General features: G+C 50.3%; 9 protein-coding genes and 1 non-coding gene across 10 annotated transcripts; 5 read left to right on the plus strand and 5 right to left on the minus strand.

Annotated features, from left to right (window-relative positions):
* Window positions 1-1,296: 1,296 nt before the first annotated feature.
* J4E82_011471 (uncharacterized protein) lies at window positions 1,297-2,559 on the plus strand (the record flags this gene model as incomplete). Its single annotated transcript, XM_051737677.1, has 3 exons — window positions 1,297-1,335; window positions 1,389-1,734; window positions 1,784-2,559. 3 exons carry the CDS (start codon window positions 1,297-1,299, stop codon window positions 2,557-2,559), a joined length of 1,161 nt encoding a protein of 386 aa, XP_051582556.1.
* A 1,318-nt stretch (window positions 2,560-3,877) lies between these two features.
* Window positions 3,878-3,981, plus strand: J4E82_011472. The gene has a single exon. It is a non-coding gene; the product is annotated as a tRNA-Lys (tRNA).
* A 659-nt stretch (window positions 3,982-4,640) lies between these two features.
* Window positions 4,641-5,961, minus strand: J4E82_011473 (uncharacterized protein; the record flags this gene model as incomplete). The annotated part of the gene is made up of 4 exons (XM_051737678.1): window positions 4,641-5,093; window positions 5,145-5,350; window positions 5,405-5,753; window positions 5,809-5,961. 4 exons carry the CDS (start codon window positions 5,959-5,961, stop codon window positions 4,641-4,643), a joined length of 1,161 nt encoding a protein of 386 aa, XP_051582557.1.
* Window positions 5,962-7,444: 1,483 nt separating this feature from the next.
* On the plus strand, window positions 7,445-9,227 carry J4E82_011474 (uncharacterized protein; the record flags this gene model as incomplete). The annotated part of the gene is made up of 3 exons (XM_051737679.1): window positions 7,445-7,985; window positions 8,032-9,041; window positions 9,099-9,227. The coding sequence occupies 3 exons, from the start codon at window positions 7,445-7,447 to the stop codon at window positions 9,225-9,227; spliced, it is 1,680 nt and encodes a 559-aa protein (XP_051582558.1).
* A 751-nt stretch (window positions 9,228-9,978) lies between these two features.
* J4E82_011475 (uncharacterized protein) lies at window positions 9,979-11,370 on the minus strand (the record flags this gene model as incomplete). The annotated part of the gene is made up of 5 exons (XM_051737680.1): window positions 9,979-10,376; window positions 10,433-10,515; window positions 10,565-10,947; window positions 11,006-11,170; window positions 11,227-11,370. The coding sequence occupies 5 exons, from the start codon at window positions 11,368-11,370 to the stop codon at window positions 9,979-9,981; spliced, it is 1,173 nt and encodes a 390-aa protein (XP_051582559.1).
* Window positions 11,371-11,827: 457 nt separating this feature from the next.
* J4E82_011476 (uncharacterized protein) lies at window positions 11,828-12,859 on the plus strand (the record flags this gene model as incomplete). The annotated part of the gene is made up of 5 exons (XM_051737681.1): window positions 11,828-12,062; window positions 12,114-12,236; window positions 12,297-12,415; window positions 12,467-12,551; window positions 12,606-12,859. The coding sequence occupies 5 exons, from the start codon at window positions 11,828-11,830 to the stop codon at window positions 12,857-12,859; spliced, it is 816 nt and encodes a 271-aa protein (XP_051582560.1).
* A 34-nt stretch (window positions 12,860-12,893) lies between these two features.
* On the minus strand, window positions 12,894-13,704 carry J4E82_011477 (uncharacterized protein; the record flags this gene model as incomplete). The annotated part of the gene is made up of 3 exons (XM_051737682.1): window positions 12,894-13,223; window positions 13,277-13,455; window positions 13,506-13,704. 3 exons carry the CDS (start codon window positions 13,702-13,704, stop codon window positions 12,894-12,896), a joined length of 708 nt encoding a protein of 235 aa, XP_051582561.1.
* Window positions 13,705-15,705: 2,001 nt separating this feature from the next.
* J4E82_011478 (uncharacterized protein) lies at window positions 15,706-16,647 on the plus strand (the record flags this gene model as incomplete). The annotated part of the gene is made up of 4 exons (XM_051737683.1): window positions 15,706-15,763; window positions 15,817-15,913; window positions 15,960-16,345; window positions 16,424-16,647. The coding sequence occupies 4 exons, from the start codon at window positions 15,706-15,708 to the stop codon at window positions 16,645-16,647; spliced, it is 765 nt and encodes a 254-aa protein (XP_051582562.1).
* A 45-nt stretch (window positions 16,648-16,692) lies between these two features.
* J4E82_011479 (uncharacterized protein) lies at window positions 16,693-19,114 on the minus strand (the record flags this gene model as incomplete). Its single annotated transcript, XM_051737684.1, has 2 exons — window positions 16,693-18,965; window positions 19,015-19,114. 2 exons carry the CDS (start codon window positions 19,112-19,114, stop codon window positions 16,693-16,695), a joined length of 2,373 nt encoding a protein of 790 aa, XP_051582563.1.
* Window positions 19,115-20,276: 1,162 nt separating this feature from the next.
* On the minus strand, window positions 20,277-21,420 carry J4E82_011480 (uncharacterized protein; the record flags this gene model as incomplete). Its single annotated transcript, XM_051737685.1, has 3 exons — window positions 20,277-20,584; window positions 20,640-20,858; window positions 20,913-21,420. 3 exons carry the CDS (start codon window positions 21,418-21,420, stop codon window positions 20,277-20,279), a joined length of 1,035 nt encoding a protein of 344 aa, XP_051582564.1.
* Window positions 21,421-22,840: the final 1,420 nt, after the last annotated feature.

Here is a 22,840-nt window from a genome sequence, read left to right on the forward strand (position 1 = left end):
AAAACATACAACAGCGGGGATTCGCTAGTGGTCACCCACCTAACTACTAATCCGCCGGTACACTGCTTGTATATGGCTGAGCGGACGGGAAGCCTAATTTTCAGTGTCCTATGGTCGTATGTGCAAGTTCAGGTAGTTTTGCAAATTATAAACGTGCAGCGCAATAACAAAGGTGTCTGAACGGGCGTGAATCAGGCTACTTGGTACGCTCTGGCAGACTCTGGGGTGGTCGTGGTCGTTGGCATCGGTCCTATTGCTAAATGGTGGTGTGATGGTTGTTGGGCAGAAATGCGTTCTGCAAGAGGTGCTTGGTCGCTTCATGCCTTCAACATACCTAGAGCCTGGATTCCATTCATATTGCCATGAAAAGGTCCAAGGTCATCGACAAGCAACACACATCTTGTACAACACCAAAACAGTATCTGACGATACATACGTACCTTGATCGCTAGATGGCTAGCACTCCGCCTGCAGGTAGGGTAATGCAGTCAGCTTACATAGGTAGTGGCCGTTGATGACAGGAACCTGGCGATGTACGGGTCGAAACCAACATATATGGGTACATGTCTTAAGCGGAACGCGTTTTCGCAAGTCTGTATGGAAGCCGAGGTTATGGAGAGCGCGATGGCTGTTGGCACTGGTGGGGTGGACACGTTTCAACCTTCCCACGATGGACAGAAATGTACTGCGAAGATATCAACCCGCCCCAACAAGTCCGTCCAGTCTATTTTAATGTCTTACGGCAAAGCTTACGCTGAAAAGTCGCGGTTTGCAACTCTCATCGCCCACACGGCGTCTCATCTCCGCGCTTTGCCTAAATCCAAGACAGCTAGCGTCATGACATCACCGCACATGTCGCCTCCACTTTGGCTGGCGCGGCTCACATCCGCATCGTGAAAGCAGCGGTCAGTGAACTGCGCCCATGCCCATTCCACTGATTGCGCGACATTTGGCGCAATCAGGTGCCGTAAATTTCCATGCAAGGGTGATCTTGGGGCTCGGACACCGTTTGGGGCCGCGACTCGCGCATGTTACAGGTTGCGGGTGGACAGAATGCGTCATTGAGGGCGCGCAGAGGGGTGATGGGTTTATTCTCCGCGCTTTTCTTTTCTTACCCTACTCTTCCGTAATATCAGTATTTGAAAACGCGGCTGCTTTTGCTAGATCAAAGTCAAGAGTGGGAAGTTATCATCCTCGAACTTGCTCCAGAGTAAGCAATCTTCTCGGCACTTTCCACGATTCACATCCCGGAACGACGTGTGAGCGTAGTTGCTCACCACCACCACCAACGCGAAAATGAACTATGCATCATGGATCGAAGAGAAGAAACTCAAGGTAAACATATGACGAATCTACATGTAATATACAAGCTCACACAGTTGACTCAGAAAACCTTCATCGTGGCCACATTGGCGTCTACTCTCGTCGGCACATTCACGGCGTCTATGGGGCTATGGGAACGCGTCGCAGATAGGCGCGAACAGCACCGACAGAAACAACGCGACTCAAAGCAAGATGGCGAGATCAAGGAGCTGAAGCAGCAGTTCGAAGATGCACAGAAGAAAGCCGAGGGCAGACAACAGGAGATTGATCGGCTGAAGAACGGTGGGGGAGGCGGGCAGTGGGGAGGGCGCGACGATGTAGGAAACAACTTTCAGAGAGACGGCATGATGATTCAGAGGATGTATGACCAAGGCTATGGTAGAATGGGCAGCCGGTTTGCGCAAGGCGATGGTAGGTACTCTGAGTACGACAGCAAGTACAATACTGACTCTCCTCACAGCCATCGTCGAGAACCAACTGCAAGCGCAGATCATACAGCTTCAACAAACTGTCATTAACGTCTTGCAAGACGCCCTCTACAACGACCGCCAGTTGACTCGCGCCGACATGGCCAAGCTCATCGCCGCCTCGAACCAAGCCCGAGAAGGCTCCATGGTAGCCCTACAAGAAGCACAACAGCGTCTGGGAGGCTCACAAGCAGGCGGCGGCGAATTCCGTCCCGCATCGCCTGCGCGCTCCTTGGTCCCTTCGCAACGCGCACCTAGTGCGATAATGGATGTCGGGGAGCAACTCTTCTGCCGCTACGCTCTCGACTTACAGCATATGCCCGGCAAGCCCCTAGCATCTACATTTGCACCTGGAGGTAGCTGCGCATGCCCCGCGTGCGGCGTTGTTCTTGATGTCACCAGCGAAGACTTCTGGATGATCGGGAAGCGAACACCCATTACCATGTACGACAAGACGACCGGATACGAAACTGATATCATGGAGACACGCGAATTCCGTCTTGCCCAGCGCTTCGTTCTCAAATGCCATACCCCGGATGGCGAGTACGCGTGCACAATCTGTAGTAGGGGCAGAGACGTAGATGCGATCTGCCGAACGGTAGACAGCTTAGTGAAGCATGTAGGGACATACCATGATGTGGGCGAGCTAGAGGGAGAAATTGACCTACGAGAGGCCAAGGTCGAGACAACGAGAATGAGCCTTCCTGCTGCGCCACGAGCACCGAGTCCACCAAGAAGCGTGCTGAGAGAAGAGGTGATCTATCGATGAAGAAATGGCGATGACGACAGTGTCAATGCGTTTGAGGGGCTGTTTCTTGTGTCACAGCGAGGCGTTTGGATCGCGATTATACCTTTTTGGGGTGGGAGGCTTGCATGGGCGCATGTTACGATTTTTTCTTTCCATGATGTATGAGTAAACGATATAACGAGACCAACCTATTCAACCAGTAGTATACGATTCTCTGAGTTACAGTGCATTTCTTTCCCTTGTAAATCCTTTAGCGGGTGTGCATGTACGGAAGCATGTTCAGCGAAGTCCCAGGCAGATATCGAGATTAAGCAGCTGTGGTATCTGGCCTAGCACCCGGCTGACCACCATACCCAGGAATCTAAATTTCAGCCTCACACTAGGTGTTGATCACAAAGCTTGTCTAAACGTCAATTGCCACAAAAACGAGGCTCTGTGTTGGGATGAGGCCGTCTGTTCCGAGCAGGGATAGTGGTCTGTGCGTTACAGTACATGAATACGTCATTAGGGTGCTGCAGCTTGAGGTGTAAGGTGTCCACAGCTACCTAGGTACAGGCAGTGACACCACACCTATACCTCAACACCCGATTGTTGTTTCTAACTCAATTGTTTTCGAATGCATGTTGTGCTCTTACGGTCTTGTTTGCTACATCGTTATGGCCAATCTTCCGCTCTGAGCTGCGTTCAGCTGAGGCACCCTCATCTCCATCGCGCCAGTGGACCATTCCATCAAGCGCTATGTGACCATATGCTTACAACTACATAAGCTCGACCTGGTATTAGCATGCGATCAAATCGAGTTTGGACCTCGGAAATCATCCTCAGGAGGTCTTGAATACCTGGCCGATACCACTACCGGTTATGAGCCCCCTACCACAAGACCCGTGAACAGCAAACGGAGTCAAAGCGTAGAAGCTCAGCAACAGTATCTTACTTCCACAGTGTTGGTATAAGAACATCCTACTCAGAAAGCCTAATGCGTAGTTGGTCGCTACATTGATGCGCGCGCGACTACCCCTGATACTGCGATTGGGGTCCATTCGATAAGCGGCCTACCATGCGAAACATCATAATGGCACATCAAAAGGCAGAAGGGTATTGGTGCGAACGATCTTGATTAACGGCTCCCGCAGGTCTTGAACATGAAGTTCGCCGATCTCGTCGCCGCCCCCGGCCCCACACAACCGTAGGAAATTTTCTTCGTCAACCACCAAACCACACCTCAGCAAAGTGGATGAAAGGGCAATTGGTTTTCTCAGGCCTAGATGCTGCACTCCAAACATTCATACCGTGGATAATACTGTTGTATTTCGTCCGTCTTCCATCAATCAATAGCATCGCCCGGCTAGCTCAATCGGTAGAGCGTGAGACTCTTAGCTTTCACGTCCTAACAAGACTCGATTGGTTATCTCAAGGTTGTGGGTTCGACCCCCACGTCGGGCTCATTGTTTTTGTGCTTCTGTTGACCATGCCGTCGTCGTGGTTGAGGTGGTGGTTGACTTTGGAGCAAGTTTTTTTTTTACTAAGCATTCCTCCCACCCCTATACTATCCACTAGACCTTGTGCTTGAGGATAGTGTATACCCTATCATGTTTGCATCATGCTGCTATCATCATCTTTAATGTCAGTGTCTGCATGTTTGATCAGGAGATCTTCCGGAAGAATTACACACTAACTATACAACAAGTAGGACAGAGACTACAGAGCAAGGTATTGCTATTAGAGACACTACGGATAGTGACAGAGCGTTTGTACCACTCTGATATGCTGACTATGTCAAAGATCACATTGAATGTCATGATTAGTGGCCGTCGTAGGGAAGTTGACGAACATCGTTAGTGTTCCTGACAGAGCTAGGCACCCCTACAACTCCTATCATGTCCAGTCCTTGGAGATGACCTTCCTTTGGTTGAGCCCTTGTTCTTCCATTCTCCCCTTTTCGACTTTGGAGCCTTTGATGACCTCTGGTCTTCATCCATTATGATGCAGCCATATTCCGTGGTTTCAGCTCGTACATTCAGATACGGCATGCTGTTGGTGGAATGTTCATGCCTCGGATTCCGGTTTCTAAGGTTTATGCCAGCACATCACCCCTTGACTCGTCACACTGCCTTCCAAGATGACTGTAAACCTTGCTTTGCAGCCGAAACTGACACGTCAACTTCCTTCTTGACTGTGATATCCAAATCACGGCCGCTGTGATCACTATTTTGAGTTGGTGCCCGAGTTGCATAACCAGCGTCTTGCTGTGTTCCAACGATCCTCTCCTGGCTCTCATTTCCTTGCGCCGTATGGAGCACGCTAATGTTATACGGGTCCTTTGGCTTGCGGAATCCCAGACGCGACGCCTTTGATCCGTCGCCTCCACTGCCAGATAGCTCGTGGGACTCATAGCCGTGTGATGGCTTGTTCGATGGGTACGAGTTGGAGCTGTCGTAGTTGCCACTCCAGAACCGGCGGGTAAAAAGAGGACGAATGATGGTGGCTTGACCGATGATGATTGCGACAATATCTTCTCGACAAGACCAGATGGCCGCTGTTTGGCCTTGCTGAAGCTGAAATAACTGTTAGCGGGAAACTGGACCTTTTGCTCGTTAGACACTTACCGCCATGACGAAATAAACCCGCAAGATTGCTGCTATCATGATGAACATAGCGCCGGAGAACATAATCATCAATCCAATCTTGCGGCCCCACGAGATTTTGAGTGGGATGATGATGGGGATGGGGATGAGCATGATGCATACATCCGTCAACAGATTTAGCACCAATATGGTTACCAAAAATGCCGGACTCTGCGGCATGCAGTATTCTGGTAAGTTTAGTCAGTTTCAACATCGCTCTGAAGTGGTGAAGCGTTACTCACTGCCTGGGTCCGGAAGAATCTGCCATATCTTGTGAAAAGGGCGACATGCTGAGCCGAGCAAAATCCAGATAGAGATGCCGGTTACGCCGACGAACACCATGGTGGGGACGATGAACATCTTCACCCATACTACACTGACCACTCGTCTATAGAGAAACAACATGTTCAACTTCAGAGTCCAGATCAAGCCGATGTAGGTGAACCAACCAACCATGAACCACTGGCTGCCTCTTTGGCGTGCAGCCGCTTGCTCAGGGGTGAACGACAGTCGTTCTTGCATCGTGAGATGCGACGTGTCGCCGGTTCCTCCTACGATGTGAGCAGCTACCGTCATGCCTGTGTAACATGCCTGCGAATGTTAGTGCTTCTTCGCAAGTTCTCTTTGGTTGGATCATTCGACTTACCCACGCAAAGAAAATCAGGTAGTCGTCCGGATGCCAACCAGCGATACCGACCATCCTCGTGCGCGAGAAAACTCTCAGCATAATAGCGATGCTTCCAAACCCGTATAGAGTCCATGTCTCGATGAGAGCCTGTTCCAGTGGGCTCACCGCCATGATTCTGGTATGTAGGAGAACAGCGAAGCTTCGCCAATAACGAAACAAGTATATCGAAACCCAACAATCAAGAAATATTACACCACGTTACAGTGGCACATGAAAGAATAGATTGCGAGGTGTACGTGCAAATGTCCTCAAACGGATGTTCCCGAACAATGCTTTTGAACCTCTTTGCAGCTCGAAGTACACGTGCATGCCTCAGCCAAACAACGTCGCAACACAAGGACCAGTAACCAGCTTTCGGTGCCTGAAGTCTTGCAACACCGACCACTGAGCACTTTGACCACGCTCAAGGCGTTGACCCGGTGGCCCCGATCCATGTCTTCCGCGCCCCTCTCAAAAGAAATCCTGTCCCGCAATAGCCCCATCCAGTACGGTTCCCCCAGTTGCAGCCACACAGATCCTTGAATAAGAGCCGTTGCACTGCCGTAGTGCCCGGAACCACTCCCTGACTTGTTACTTGTGCAAGAACTGGCGAGGCTGCGTCAGTGACGTCGGGCCTTCTGTACGAACCTACCGCACTTCCGATATCCCTGATATACCCACATCTCCACCCACTCGAGACTTTAAGACCCTCGAATTATCCTCGGATAAATGACTCCGCGAGTATACACATCGTTCTTCACGTATAGACCAGGAAATCGATCCTAGACTTACGGTCATACTCGCGGGCCGTCATCGGATGCGTCTTGAACCCGAATGGTCTGGAGTAAATACATTCAGTAAGATCTGCCAACTTGTAACACACAGTGGGAACGTCTCCTTCAATAAACGACATGATCACAGAATGAAGCTTTGCAAGTTATCTAGCGCCCGCGTCGCCTTTCCAAAATAACACAAACGGTTTGGTTGCCCCAGCAAAAGGCCCGAACCTTCCGCCCATGCATGCGACGCTGCAGGGCTTCGAATCCTTTGCATGCATTTGTGCAATCAGGCATCCACTCTACGAGCCCAACCCCGCGCCATCAAAAGCAGGTACGGCGAGCGCATTCTGTTTGCGTTCAGGCAATCTTCACGATATCGTACGGGCTACGTTCAATGAATTCGGGGCTCAGCCAGTTTATAGTTTCGCTAGACAAACTGCCGTTAACTAACAAACGGACGAGCCGTACCGCGCTGAGTCGCGGGGGGTCTAGGTTAAAGCGGGTGGGGCTTGCTGTACTACTTTCTCTGACCATTCTGATTCGGGACTCACAACAAGGATTCATCCAGGTATCCCCCTAATCAACGATAATCAAAACGTGAATGGTAGTTTGTTCGCGCGTAGTGCGCCGTGCACCAACGTCCGACGATTGACAGCTCAAAGAGTTAAGGTACGCGAGAAGCCCTGGATTCTTAGGTCCAAGCAATCCTCTCCTCCCCACTCATACGGTGTCCTCCCTGTCTGCTTCTCTTCGGCTACGTCTGCAGTGATACTGACTGCATATCTCCTCATAATCTATCTCAACCAGTGCGTCGGGAGGCGAAATCATAACACAACATGGGTTCTATTGATGATCTCAAGAACTTGTCGTTGACCGGCAGATCTAACGGCGCCAATGGCACCAACGGTACTCAGGTAAAAGAACTCGATGCCTTGGTCGTTGGCGCAGGTTTCGGCGGCGTCTACCAACTGAAGGTTATCCGCGATGCAGGTTACAGTGTCAAACTGGTCGAGCATGGATCAGACTACGGAGGCGTGTGGTACTGGAACCGGTATCCCGGCGCACGTGTCGACAGCGCTATTCCCCACTACGAATTCTCCGATCCAGCACTGTGGAAAGACTGGACATGGAAGCAGCGCTTCCCAGGTAGCGAGGAACTCCGGGCTTACTTCAGCCACGTGGCCAAGGTATGGGACTTGAGGAAGGACACACAATTTAACACCTTCGTCTCGTCTGCGAGATGGAGTGATGACGAAGCGAAGTGGACTGTGAAGACAAAGGCTGGCGAAACGTACAGAGTGAAGTTCCTGTTGTTGAACACCGGCTTCGCGGCGAAGCGATACATCCCCGACTGGAAAGGCCTTGACTCTTTCAAAGGTTTGTACGTATTGATCTTACTGTAAGCCTCACTGACTCCGTCCAGGAACACTTCTGCACCCATCATATTGGCCTCATGAAGAGCTTAACCTTCGTGGCAAAAAGGTGGCCGTTGTCGGCACAGGGTCCACTGGCATCCAGCTGGCCCAAGAGCTGAGCGATGTTGCTGGCCATCTTACTGTCTTCCAGCGGACGCCGAACATGTCGTTACCGATGGGTCAAGTCGACTATGACCTTCCCAAACAGGCTCTTCCCAAGCCAGAATATCCCAAACTCTTTGCTGAACGCCCAGATAGCTTCTCAGGTTTCTCCTTCAACTTCCTCCCTAAGTCGACCTTTGATGATACACCAGAACAACGACTGAAGACGTATGAAGAGCTCTGGAACGAGGGCGACTTCAAGTTTTGGCTCGCAACGTACTATGATATGCTCTTCACCAAAGAAGCCAACCGAGAGGCATACAACTTCTGGCGCGACAAGACACGAGCGAAGATCAATGACACCAAGGTCGCAGATATCCTAGCGCCCATGGAGCAACCATATGCCTTTGGTTGCAAGCGTATCTCCCTGGAGAACAAGTATTTTGAAATGTACAACAAGGCCAACGTCTCACTTATCGACATTAGTGAAAAGGGCACACCGATCCAAGAGATTACCGAGAAAGGTATCAGGACCGCGGACAAGGAACATGAGTTCGACTACATCATCAGCGCGACCGGATACGACGCTATCACCGGGGGTCTGAAACAGATCGACATCTGCGGCCCGTCAGGCGAGAGCTTGAGCGAGCATTGGAAGGACGGCGCAAAGACATATCTAGGTATGTCGGTGGCGGGCTTCCCCAACATGTTCTTCACATACGGGCCGCAGGCTCCGACTGCCCTGTGCAATGGCCCCACGTGCGCTGAGCTCCAGGGCAACTGGATCTTGCAGACGATGAACCATATGAAGGAGAAGTCGCTGCGTAAAGTAGTAGCGCAGAAGGAGAGCGAGGATCAGTGGAAGGAGCTCATTTGGAAGCTTGCTAACGCGTCGCTGCTGCCCAGCGTAGATTCGGTAAGTCTTGTGATGGCGTTCGGTCGAGAAAGATGTAATGTACTGACGTAGCGACAGTGGTATATGGGTACCAACATTCCTGGAAAGGCTCGAGAGCCATTGATCTACCTCGGTGGTGTGCCAACTTACTACAAGACGATCAAGGAGACAGCAGCGAATGGGTACACTGGTTTCGATCTGTCGTGAAATATGATGATGCGTGCTTGGCGAATTCAGGAGGTGGCTGGGGATTGGGACACGTTAAGGGTCGTGCATCAGGAGCGATAGCATGAACTAACAGAGCTCTGCGCGTTTTGAGCATTGATGTTAGAGAATGAGATACAGTTATTCTTGTGACGCTACACGACGTATCGTGCGCAATGGCTGATTGTAAATTCCGATAATGACGGCGTGGCGTTGAATGCTCGTGGTCGGGGAAGGAGCGGCGCGCTGTGCGTTGATGCCGGCCGGCCGCTCGCTTCCAGGCCCCTCATTTCTTCACATAAAATGACCTCAATGAACATCAGTAGAGGTATAGGGGGACGACGCCTAGACTGTCAAATCTTCCAAATGATAGAAGCCCCGGTTTCCTTTGCTGGACGCGTAGTCGCGACCTAGTACAACGCGCTTGGACCAGAATTTCCCAGCTTCGCGATTATCGGATCGTGTGCAGGTGTCATCACGCAGATCATCCAACTTTCCGCCGACATTGCGCGTCCAACCAGCAGTCTCTACAATCACCGCACATCGATAATGTTATTGTCTTTCTGTCGACTCACTTCTACGCCAATGTCACGTATGGGCCCGCATCCAGGTGGTAACGCTTGGTCAGAGAACTTACTATCATAAACTGAAGAACATTTCTCTACGCGCAACCACTCAACTTGCAAGACGTTCGCTTCCTGGATACTCTCTTTCCAGTTCTGGACTGATTTGCGAGTTGGGTCTAAAGGTGAGGCTAAATATTCTCCCATTCATCAGAAGTCCACGAAGAGTATAAAGTGGCCGGACTAGCGATTTGTTTCATGATCGAAGCCTGAGGTGGGATCTGTAGAAGATCCTCTGGACGTAAAGCGCCCTCTCGACGAGGAGGTAACTCGAAGCTAGCATAACTTCGGATGGAAATCTCATCACCCACTTTGGCCTCTTCAATCTTCACCTCCGACTCTACATCGGAACTGTCTGTCGCAGTGCTACTTGCAGGACATTTGGACCGGAGCGAGGGAAGGGATGAACCAACTCTAGAGCAGGTGTGCTCAATCCGACGTAGCAATGGTCGGAGAAGGGGAAGATTGGCGCCCACTACCGCTAACGAGCTTTCGATCATGCTCCATGCAAAGACCGGAGTTGTAAAGTCTAGACCACAGTCAGTCAAGTTTCGCACATCAGCGTCGGTTCTGGGTCTCGCCTACAAGTTATATCATCAAAGTTGTACATGACGTTTCGGCCAACCTCGATGAAGGTGACGAAACGTGCGATTCCGGCACCGCATACCCTAGGTCCTATCAGCAGTGTTCTGATAATCATATAGCGAGAAAGCTCACACTGCACCAAGTAAGAGGATACATGCTGCCGCGGTGCGGGTCTTCCAATGCATCTGGAGTTGATAGATGACTGGGATTGGTGAGACCAAGATAGCGATATCTGTGATAAACCCGCTGATCGAAACAGCGTAGTAAAAGGGCAGCGGCTCGACACATTCGACCCGAGCGTATTCGAAAGTTGTCCAGAGCGTTCTGGGGTCTCGGCACTGGAGAAGAATCACAAAGAACAACGACACCGCCCAGGCCACAATGACGACGATGAGGATGTTGTTAACGAATAAGAAGCGCAGATACACGTAAAAGACTCGACGGTAGAAGCACAGGACGGACGTCTTGCTGAAGCCCAGAGAAACTAAGGCAAGGAGTTGCAAGGTATAGTTTGCCTACAGTTGTCAGCGGCGAACCTTTTCCATTGGTGGGAGTTTCCACCTTCTCGTATACCTCTAGTTGCTTGGTGTATACTGGACCATCAGGCCCTATTATGTTGGTTTGATGCTGCGCCATCTCCCCAAACTCTGTACCTACAGGCTTTTCAGTTACGGCAGACGTCTGATAGTATGCACACAAACCGATAACCTCAGTCACCGCCATTCCTACAATGCAGATCTGTACAGCTATCAGATGTTCCATCGTTTTTCGAGTCAACAATCTGGCTTACTTACCAAAGCGGGAATTATAAGCGCATCATCGGCTCCGACCCGGTTTCCCGATTTCGTATGCGCCCAAAATCTCAACGCCACAGAGACGAGAGCGAGGGACATTAGTGCCAGCGACAAGGCGATGAACTTAGCAGGGCTCCACGCCATGCAGATGCAATGTCATGCAAGAGCAGGTTGGCTCTCGCTTAGGTGTTAGAGAGGCACGGTCTCACAACTATGTGGCTATGGGGCACTGTAAAATAGTAGTTCTGGTTATCCAAAGGACAGAATATCCCGATAAAGCTGCATCGATGTCGTGTAACAAGTTACCACATTGCAAAGCAGCTAGAGCAGGTACCTAGGTATCTATGGTAATTTCGCCCACGCCGCACCCAAGCTGCTACGCCTCGTGCAGCCGAGGCGAAGGGATGGCTATCTCCTGTCGGGATGGTCCGCGGAGTATCCGAGATGTGTTCCGCAAGACGCCGCTTTAACGCTAACACTTCCTGAACGCTGCCAGGTGACGATTCGCAATTATGTGGACCTCTAGCAAAATACTCTATCCATATATACAGTAGTCAAAAGGCTGTCTTGAAGCCTCTGTGCTTCAAAGCACGAAACATCAATGTCGCAGTTTAACAAAGAGATTGAGGACACCGGATCGGTGTACGCGCTCTCCGATGATGAAAGTACACCATTTCGCAGGAGGACTGGCCGCCGAAAGAACATATCCATGCGATTAGTAGCTATTGTCTGCGTGCTTGCCTACCTTATTCTAGGGACCATCTACGTTGAACTACGAGTTCGCTATGGGCGTTTGGAAGCCGGAATTCGCTCAGCAAGACCTGAGCTTTTCCCCGGTATGCTTCCCAGCACTCATTGTTGTATCATATACTAAAAACACTGGGCAGCTATGGAGAAATCAGGAGCTTTTCGTCAGGATAGCCGTGTCTTTCCTCTGACGGTAGCGGGTACGCCTTTCGCAGGCTTTCCAAGCCCAGAACTCGACCAAGCCTGGCACGGGCTGCTCGAGGGTACGTACATTCTCTTGACTCTCCGAACACACACTACCAGGATCTAACAACCTTTTGAAGGGACGGTCATTAAAGTTTCGGAAGAAGACCTGGCATACTATAATGTCACATCTCTGCCGTTAGCTGATGGCTCCGGTTACGCATCGGAGATATTCATGACTCATGAACTTCATTGCTTAGTACGTATACGACTTCAGACGTTTATTGAGCAATAATCTCACTGAATTTAGAAAAAGATACGCCAGTGGGTATACAAAGAGACGTATTTCGTAGATGTGCAGGGTCTCGCTCGCAGTGAGTTGGAGCGGCACGTCAGTAAGTTCACCCCGAGCTGTCTGCCCTGGCCTAATTTGACTGATCGTCTTCAAGATCATTGCATTGAGACTTTACGCCAAAGCATCATGTGCAGAGGTGATGTTTCGTTGGGTACATACACGTACCTTTCTGGTGATGGTAACGATGTGACAGCCCGGAGCTGGGCCTCACACCAATGCGTCGACTTCGACGCATTGATGAAATGGACCAAATCTCGCGCTATTGACATCTTCGCCGAAGGGGTTTTAGTCAAATCCGAGGATGTTGGCTCTGAACACATCACGGAAAGGACGAAACCACATGAATAACGTCATATCATATGAAGTATCCAATACAACAATTCTATACTCCATCTCCTTCATCGACAAAGTTCTGTGCGAGATCATGGTTGTGCAGCGCTTCCTTCCTTGTGATTCCCCATTCATTTGACCAATCACTTAACTCCTCGAAGTTTCTGCAGGTCCTCTCAGTTTGCCACCCAGAGATACCTCGTGCAGTATAGTTCATCATCTCTAGGTTTGAGTCTGCAAGACATATGAGGGACTGTCGGAGGTACTCGAAGCAATGGCGGACATGGTGATGACTTTTGCGATGATTCTTTTCGCGAGACTCGTCTCCCATTTCTGCCAGTTTTCCGTCTACAGAAGCCCAGAACGCCTGCCGAAGCATGTTCTGGCAGACTGTCAGCTCTTGGGTAGATCCAAAAGAATAGAACGAGGGTTTACCAAGCAATGTAGCTCGTGGAAGACGGCGATACTGGCTACATCTGGTGCAAGCTCAGGGTGCTGTACGAAGCCCAACTTCTCTGGGAACAAGGACGCCCAGGCTGCATCGCTCTCTTCATTTGGACGTTGTGGAAATGTTTTGTTGAATTGCATGTAGTAATGCACGTCACCAGCGGGTACTGTATGAGCGTGAGTTATGAATTTGTATTGTAGACCATGTGAAACCAACGTATCGTGGTGGCTGTAGCAGCGTAAGAATGTTGCAACCCAAATGAATAACCAAGACCGAGCGCCGCAAGTACGCTCAAAACGATCACGGAGCCTTGAACAGTCTTTTGCAATCTGGATTTGGGTTTTGCTTCGGCTGGATGAACACCAATATCAAGTTCGGAGGAAGAGATGGGCAGGTAGCCTTCGGATTTGGCCATCTTGTTAGATTGTCAGTATCGAAACCACGCAAATGATGCATGTAGTTGCATATGAATCAATCCAGGAAATGCCTCGTAACGAATGCTATCATCTACTATCGCCTCTTGCGCAAGTTGTCCTCCTGCACGTTATCGTACATAAGAGCAGCAAGCACAAGACCGGTGCGCTGTCCGGATTGGAGGATCAGGATTCTGTAAGGGGTTTCCCGAATCGTCGGATTCGGCGACTGTTAGATGCAAACCGTTGGTCAGCACTGGAGGCGGATGCGATTGACGGCCCATGCGAGCGCCGCTGAGCCAGGAGCAGGGTTCGGCTGTTACTTTATTGGACCATTCCTAATCATGGTCGTCTAGCGCCAAAAGCCACCATTGCGGCACAGCAACCTCATCATCAGTATAGACAGGTCGTCAGCGCAGCGACTCAGCCTTCGAGTCAGAACGAAGGATCAGTCGCAGTAGCTCGTTGACGTGTACAATGTAATGTAATGCGGTACAAAGCAAATGAAGATGATTCTTATCGAATATTCATGACCATGCTTCAGCTTCAACAGATGCATGAGTATAGAAGCCCAGTACATGGCACCCCAGCCAGCACTTTCCAATCCAGAATTTGGCAAAGCATTCGAATCTCTTCACTTCGTACCACTACAACTATGCATTTCTCTACTCTTATTTTCGCCAGCCTGGCAGCTTGCGCCTTCTACGTCAGTGCTCTGCCCGTCGAACCCAAGCGCGGTGAGTTGTGATAATGATTCGGGACACTGTTCATGCTAATCTAGTAATAGATGCTGCTGCTGTCTCTGTAGCGGAGACGGCACCGGGGTTCAAGCCTGTTATCGTATGGGAACACACTACTAGCGATGACGATGACGGCATGGTGTACCAATGGCGTAGGAAGGAATGACAGTCGAAAGCAGACAGAAAGGCAGACGACAGTGATGAACTTGAAGGCAGGAATCTGACAGGGCGATTCGTCGACTATTCTGTACGCAGGACATGATTTGAATGAGACTACGACTTGCTTTGAAGCAGATGGACGTGCAAGTCGTGTTTGTTCCCATGCGTGAAGAGAATCTTAATAATGTTATGGAATAGAGTGAGAGATGACTGTATCCAAATGACCTGCAAGTCAATCGTGATGTGTGTATGGGCGATCTGACGATAGCGTGCTCCACAAGTGTCTGGGTGTGTGTTGCGTGATGTTGGTTTGAAGGAATGCGGAGCTTCGAGACGGAAAACGGAAAGTGGGGAGCACGGAGGGCAGCAATTCCGCTCTTCTATTGGCTCATCGCACTTTGCGACACGCTTTACCTGGCTCCCGACTCAGTTCCTCACTATCTAAGCGCCTTAAATAAAGTGAACAAAAACACTTATCATGTGTATGATGCTCCAGTAAAGAATGGGATCGTCTTCAATGCCGCAGCTGATGTCAAAAGGATAATAGGCACATGGGCATCCTTCGTTTCATGCAAGAGAAAGGGCAACACTAAACTACCATACCTAGTAAGGTAGTCTCATGCATGCACCATGCAGCTCTCCGTCTAAAGTCTGCCACCATGTTCATCGCGCATGCCACTCGCTGTGCCGCGGAGCCTTTTATACGCTGGGCTCCCCTCAACCATCCATTGTTCGTAGTCCCTAGGCAACATGGAACAAGAGACACTACTACCATTTCACAAAGTGTCTCCTCAAGAACAATGCGACGATTTTGATTTCGAACACGAAGCATCAACATGCGAGCCTTTTGATAAAAAGAGTGGAGGAAAAGTGAGAACACCAAGTCCCTGCACATGCATATGTCTCTGCATCGTTAGTCTACTCTTTGGCTTCGGTGGGAGCTGGTTGTTCTCGAGAAGAGTATTGGAAGACAAGACCACGACGGTTGATAACACATGCACCAAACCAGCCATACGACGCGAGTGGCGAAGTCTGAGCGAATTCGAGAGGCATGCGTATACGAATGCTGTACTTTGTCTACGAACAAAGCCTTCGAGAATCGGGATGAACCATACCCTCTGGGATGACTTTCCATACGTACACTTCCAGTCTAACGATGACAGTAAGTACAGAATGTCGAGTCAGAGTCACTCTATAACTGACACGTATCATTAGTCCACTTTGCGGCATCATTTCTCACTTGGCACCGTTACATCATCCATACATATCATCAAGCGTTGGTGACAGAGTGTGGTTATAAAGGAGAGCTTCCGTGAGTACAAATGTTTGAGCTACGTATCGTTACCAACTTTATCCAGGTACTGGGACTGGACGCTCGACTGGCAAAACCTCTCTGCTGCACCAGTCTGGGATCTCGACCATGGCTTTTCCGGCAACGGCCGCGAAAGCGCGGAACCCAGCGCCTTCTTTCCACGTTCGCATTGTATTAAAGACGGTACATTCGCTAATGTCAATGTTTCACTCGCTGGTGCTACATACGCGCCTCACTGTCTGACTCGCGACTTCGGCTCATTTAAGCATGAACCCGTTGCGAGCCTATCGCAGCACCTTCGGCCGAGCGCTATTGAGGCTCTTATGGATGAAGACGACTACTATGAATTTCTTGTCAAATTTGAAGATGGCGCGCATATCGCGATACCGAAGTTTATTATGGGGGATTTTCGATTGTTCACCTCGCCTAATGGTAGGTGCTTCCAATTCTTCTTGACCGTTTTGTTCACGTTCCTGAAAATGGAGAACAGTTTCGCTAATACATTGGTAGATCCAATATTCTTCCTCCATCATGGGCAAATTGACAGGATTTGGTGGCGGTGGCAGCAACATGATTTGCAACGGCGACAATATAGGTACACAGGCAGCTTTAAGCCCAGGTCGAAAGAGCAAGCAAGTGTCGATGATATTGTCTCGATTGGAGGTCTGGTTCCGGATATCCAAGCTTCAGAACTCTTGAATGTACGATCGGGTATATTTTGCTATACATACTAGAACAAAAGGCGACTGAATCAGTCAAGCTTACAATTAATTGATTCCTCACACCTGCATCGTTGCAGCAGCTTTCAGATCGCGGCTGCTAGCTCCAACATGCATCTTGTACTCCCCCTTCACAACCGCCCACTCTTGCGCAACGACATCCCATACACTCAGGTCCCTCCTGCGAAGCTGAAACTGCACTTTCTCGGTCTGACCAGGCTTGACCGTGACCTTCTGGAAGCCGCGCAATTGTTTGACTGGCTCGTCAGCTGCGGCAGGGAACTCGACGTACAGCTGCGCGACTTCCGCGCCGGGGACACGGCCCGTGTTGGTAACGGTGGTGCTTACAGTTGCAACGAGATCCCAGAGATCTTCACGGCCGCCAACAGCGAGTGCACCAGATGCGTAGGTCTCGGATAACTTCTCGGTGTCCGAAGTGACGGTGATGTTAGATGCGTACTCGAAAGTGGTGTAGCTCAATCCAAACCCGAATTCATAACCGACTGTCTTGTTCTGCTGATCAAAGTACTTGTAGTCGATGAAGTTGCCTTCGGTAAAGTCAATCTCGGAAGCTTCGCTGATCTCGAAATTGGAGTCGTAATCAGACTCGTTCTTGGCGAGCGTGTGCACAAGCTTGCCGGAAGGGTTGACGTCGCCAAACAATACTTCGTTGATCGCATGACCGGAAGATTGACCGAGTGGGCCACCGTATAGGATCGCGGTAACATTCTCATGGTCGTTCCACTGGGAAAGTAGGCGCGGACCGACAGTATTGACAACCACGATAGTGTTGTTGCAGTTGTCCGCCACATAGTTGACTAGATGATCTTGCTCCGCATTTGCAAGCTCACTCCTGTCACCTCCTTCACCAGCCCAAGCGTTGATGAAGACGATGCAGGCATCAGAGCCGTCTGCCATACCAAGAGTGGTTTCCTGAATCTCCGTACCAGCACCATCGCTGATTATCATACCTCCACCTGAGCTCTCAACGACTGTGTTGTTCAACCACCACTTGAGCATGAAACCATCTGATTCGGCTCGTTCGTTGAAAGCCTGGAAAGGAGTGACCAGAAACGCGTTCGAAGACATTGCACTACCACCATTCTGGGTCATGTGTCCCTCCATGGTATCGGCCACACCAGACTGAACGGTGAGAGCAGTGTTTGGTCCGACGTTGCGTGGAGCGGCATGACTGCCAAAGATGGATATGACACGCTGAGCTTTGGTAAGTGGAAGAGCACCATCAGTGTTCTTCAAAAGCACCAATGATTCTGCCGCATATTTGCGTGCCAATTCGCCATGTTTGCCACGCACATCGACACGATCTGTATAGCCTGCATGTGTCGGGTAGTTGATGTTTTGCTCTTGGCGAAAATAACCGATGAGGTTACGGATGACCATATCGTTTAGACGATCTTCGGTGAAGGTCCCATTGGCTATTCCAGCAATGAGAGTGGCATTACTCCAGTAGGACGAAGAACCGTAATCAAGCCCGGCATTTGCGGAGTCAACACCTGTTTTCTGAGCGCCTGCATCTGGGTTGACAAAGCCAGGGAAGCCCATCTCAGTTTTGAGAAGCCTTGAAAGTGTGTCCTGGTTCTCGCATCCGTAAGTGCCGTTGATACGGTTCATTGCGCACATGACAGCACCAACACCGTTCTTGACTGTATCGTAAAATGGTGCGAGGTAGGTCTCGTGGAGAGCTTTGTCGTCGACTACAACACTATAGGCTTCGGAGGAAGCTGCCGTGGAGTTGTCCGCGAGGTCCTGGCGACGTCGCATACCGGGGGGTGCGCCACCAGCGTCACCATCCGTGGAGTTGCCTCCGGGGCCACCAACGCCTCCAGCCATTCCACCTCCCATACTGTTCGAGCCTTGACGATTGGTCTCCTGCTCATTCAGTACGTAGTGCTTCGCACCAGGAATAACACCACTAGCCAACATTCCTTTGGCTAATGCGCCGCCCATAATGCCAGAGAAATAAGAGTCAGGGCCATAACTTTCACCGCCTCGTCCATCCCAGGGCGAACGTCCAAGAGGCTGTACAGTGGGAGCATAACCGACATTGACTCCCTTTCCCTTGAATTCTGCCCCCAACGCTTGACCTTGGCCCTCGAGTATGGCTTTGTCCCAGGTCATGGCCATTGCAATGCCTGCTGGCCAAGCGGTAACATAGTAGTAATTGATGGGGTTGGCGGATGAATCGAGGATCTCAAGACCGGAGAAGTTGCCAGCACTACCTCCGGTGATTATGGAGAGCTTATCGGAGGAACTGAGGGTATCAACGAATGCGGAAGCCTTATCGTAGGCGCTCTGCCAGCTACCGAGCTTGACTGGAGCACATCATCAGTAGATATTGAGGATAGTTGGAGGGGCACGTACTGGTACCAGAGCTAAGTCTAGCTTCAGTGTAGTTCGAAGAGACGGCAGCTTCAGCAGCACCGAAAAAGATAGCAGCAAGAAGCCAAAGATCGATCTTCATGGTCATGGTAAGGTGTTTTCCCGTGTTTTGAGCGATACAAGGTGTTCAAAACCAAGATTGAAGAACAGAGGGATGAGAAAAAGAGAGTATGGCAATAAGCGAATGTAAGAGACGAGCGAATGATTGGCAATGTGGTAGGAAAGGCTCAAGAACTGAGCGCCGTCTACGATCTTAAGCAACATCGTCAAATTTGCATCGCAACTGTAGGACAAGCTTCATGGCGCATTCACGCTTTCCGGCTAAAGGCTTATCAACGTGCTGACGAGTGCTGCGACAGCTTGGCTAGGTTTTCCGTGCATTGCGGAGTATCTGATACCGAAAAAGCTAGTCGACTAGGACGAGGCCTTTCCAGGTCCCATAATGGCAGGGCATCTCTAAATTGATGCCTCGATGTTGTTGGATTAGCGTTGTGGCGCCGCGTATGCATCGTTGCGAATGCTTGGCCCGTGCTCAGATGAAGACTAAGGCTAGTATCGCTCACCAATCACGGATGACATTCAACACCAGGACCTCGTCATCACTGGATGAGCAATTACGTGGTGACGGACGGGGTTCTCAGAATTCCATGCGGCATTGGCGATATGGGAGTTGCTAGTTGTTGAGCGGAAGTGCCAAGATCGCGGTGTACATTAGATACCATCTGATGTACAGTCAGGAAAACACGAGAAGCTGGGACGCGCTTGTAGAACGCCAGACATACCTTTACGCGTTTAAACATGCGTTCTCTAATGGGCAGAGACGAATGTCGGGCTTGCGTATCGCGGGCAAGAAGACACGCACGAGGGTCGCGAGCCCAGCCTCCACTCCCCATGCCAGACCTGATCTAGACGTGGCAATGTCCGCCGTAACTTACATGGCGTTGTCGTGAATCATGCCCCTAAGCGCAGTGACGCGGATTAGAGAAAATTCGCAAGTTCAGGGTCCACAGGCACAAAAGCGACCAGAAATATAGAAGAACATGTTTCGGTTGATGGTTCTAATGGTAACATATTCGAAACTAACGCTTTTGCGCATGAGGATGAAGTGAGATGTTGGTGTTCTCGCGGTCAAAGCCGATGAATGTGCGCACGTACCAACGTTGACGTCAAATCGCTTAGCTGTGCGGAACCCAAATCGAGTCCTCAGGTTTGACACACTTCCTGCAACCATATCACAGCTTTTTCTAGACTTGCTCCCGACAAACCTGCTCCTGACTCTCAGATACCTCTTTCCTATCCTTGAGCCTCACCCATCTCCCCAAGTCTTGTGATGGTCTCCTCAGCGATTCATAGCGATGACCGTCAATGAGGATGTCGTCTTGACCCTGAAGGTGTAGATACCAGTAGAGAACTCCGACGAACAAGCCGCCACCCACAATGTTTCCAAGCAGCGCAGGGGCGATGCCTTTCCCGATGTACATGCCAATGGTGATATCGGGTGAGCCATGGAAGATGGCGTTGGGTATCAGGAACATGTTGGCCACAACGTGATCTGGTACACACAGTCAGCTTATTTCTGAGCGTAGGTACAAAGGTGCAGTACTTACCGAAGCCTAATGATACGAATGCAAACGTCGGCCACCATATGCCCACCACCTTGGACACGTAGTCCCGACCGGAACACCCAAGGAAGCATGCTAGACACACCAACCAATTCGCGCCGATGCCTTTCAGGAAGATTTGGTACCACTCTGGTTCAACTTGCTTCTTGTAAGCGAAGTGCAACGACTCTTCTCGATATAACTTTCCATCGAATAGTCCACCGTCTACATCAAGTCAGCCTCGCATCTCCCAAATAACGGTTACTATCGGAGACTTACACCCAACGATGACACAACACACAAATAAACTTCCCGCAAGGTTTCCAAAGAAGGTCACAACCCAGTGTCTCAACATCCGCCATATGCTGAGTCGTCTGTGCAGTGCTGCAACAGTTGTGTACATGAAGCTGCCTGTACACAGGTCGCTTCCTGTCATCTGCACAATGACCAAGCCGTATGGAAACACGAGCGCCGCAATTGTCTTGAGGAGACCTGGTGCATTCTCCTGATACCACGGTGCCGTGTTGGTTGAAATGAGCGTTGCGCATGCGAAGGACAGTATCATGCCAGCCGAGCAGGCACTGAGAAAGCTCTTGTCGATACGCATGTACGCCTTCTTGACGCCCATGCGCGAGACGAGCTCGAAGGACTCTTGTGGAGTGTATGCATTGTTCGGTGACTGGTGCATGCTGTAAGCTTGTTGTTGAGTTGGTATCGATGAAAGAGTCGTTGGGACAGCATTAATAGGGGTTGCTGTCCCAGAGGAAGGGGTCGATTGCAGATGCATTGGCAAGAGGGTATGAGGCAGTACATGTCTTGGTGATGTTGATCTGTGGGCCATATTTGTTGTCGTGGCTGAGGTGATTCGTAAGGAGACGCACGACGAAGCTGCGCAGCAGGACCGAAGCAAAGAGATCAAAGTTTCAACACCGACGATCAAATGGAAGTCTCCATCGAATTAAATACAGTAAGTACCACAAGACTGTCCTGTTTCAACTTTCCGACATGTACCCGCGCGATCCCCAGCACATCTCCGAAAACCGAACTACCTACGGATATTCTGTCTTTCAATTTCGTCGCGCCCAAGAAGGAAACTATCGGGCATACCCCCGACTAAGCAACAATGTGTTGCGGCTCTTTCTCGCGCTTCGTTGCGCCCAGGCAGCTTGGCGAGGAACTTTTCGGCCTCATTGACGCTGGTTGAACTGCCAAGGGCTTGGGCCGAGTCGCAAGCGTGCGGTACCGCATTCCATAATTGGAACTTTTTCTCATCGTCGCGATAAGAAACTGTGGTGTTGTTTTCGATTTTGGGGCATGGCTAAGGGACTGCGCATACTCTGAATGTACAGAACCGGCGTGGCTGTACGAGTACACGACACTCCATTGGCGCGTGCAGCGAGGTAAAGTATTCATCGACCTCTTCTCGACTGTCTTTTCACACGTCTATCACAGAAAGGCCGTATAATCACGCTACGCTCTTTCTAGCGGACCAAGGGTACTAGGTACAACGTAAGCGGCAGTTCATAGAGGAGTTTTACACGTGGCACGAAGCTCGATTCCATCAACTTCTCCAGTTGTAGCCGATGGTTGGCGAATCGCATGGCAGCTGTAAATGACTGTGTCCCATTAGTTGCGCGAATTGATGGCGACAAGAACCTGACTACGATGGACCCAAAGCATAAGGGTCCGTCATAGACTTCCGCCTTCTCCTGCGCGCCATACGTCTTACCAAGGTTAAGGTATGCCAATGCTGACATCTTTCGCCGTTCTGTAGTTTGAGGTCCTGCAGTGGTTTCCGTCATCTTGAGATTGCATCTAGTCAGACCTGTCAACGGTCGTTTCTCTTAGGCATTAAATTGACCGACTTCAAAGAATTGCTAAGAGTATTGATGCACGGGTCTGAGACACCTTTCATTCTGTTGAAAGTGGCTGCGCATGCTGTTGACATGAAGAAGAACAAGCGTTATGATGACCTTGGACACTCGCACGTAAGTTATAGAAAGTATTGATGACGATGTGCGAAGAGGAGCATGGGATCAGCATGGGCCATGGCGTTATCGATAAGAATTAGCGCGAGCTTTACACTAAATGGCCGCGTGACGAGCCAGGTCGCGTAACGAGCCACCCCACCAAGATCGGACGATCAAAAAGATGAGGTTATTGAGCCACCCACAAAAGCTATTATCGTGGAATTTTTTGGTGTATTG

This window comes from Alternaria postmessia (assembly GCF_024291825.1).
Source record: "Alternaria postmessia strain BMP 2775 chromosome Unknown scaffold_209, whole genome shotgun sequence".
Lineage (NCBI taxonomy): Eukaryota > Fungi > Ascomycota > Dothideomycetes > Pleosporales > Pleosporaceae > Alternaria > Alternaria postmessia.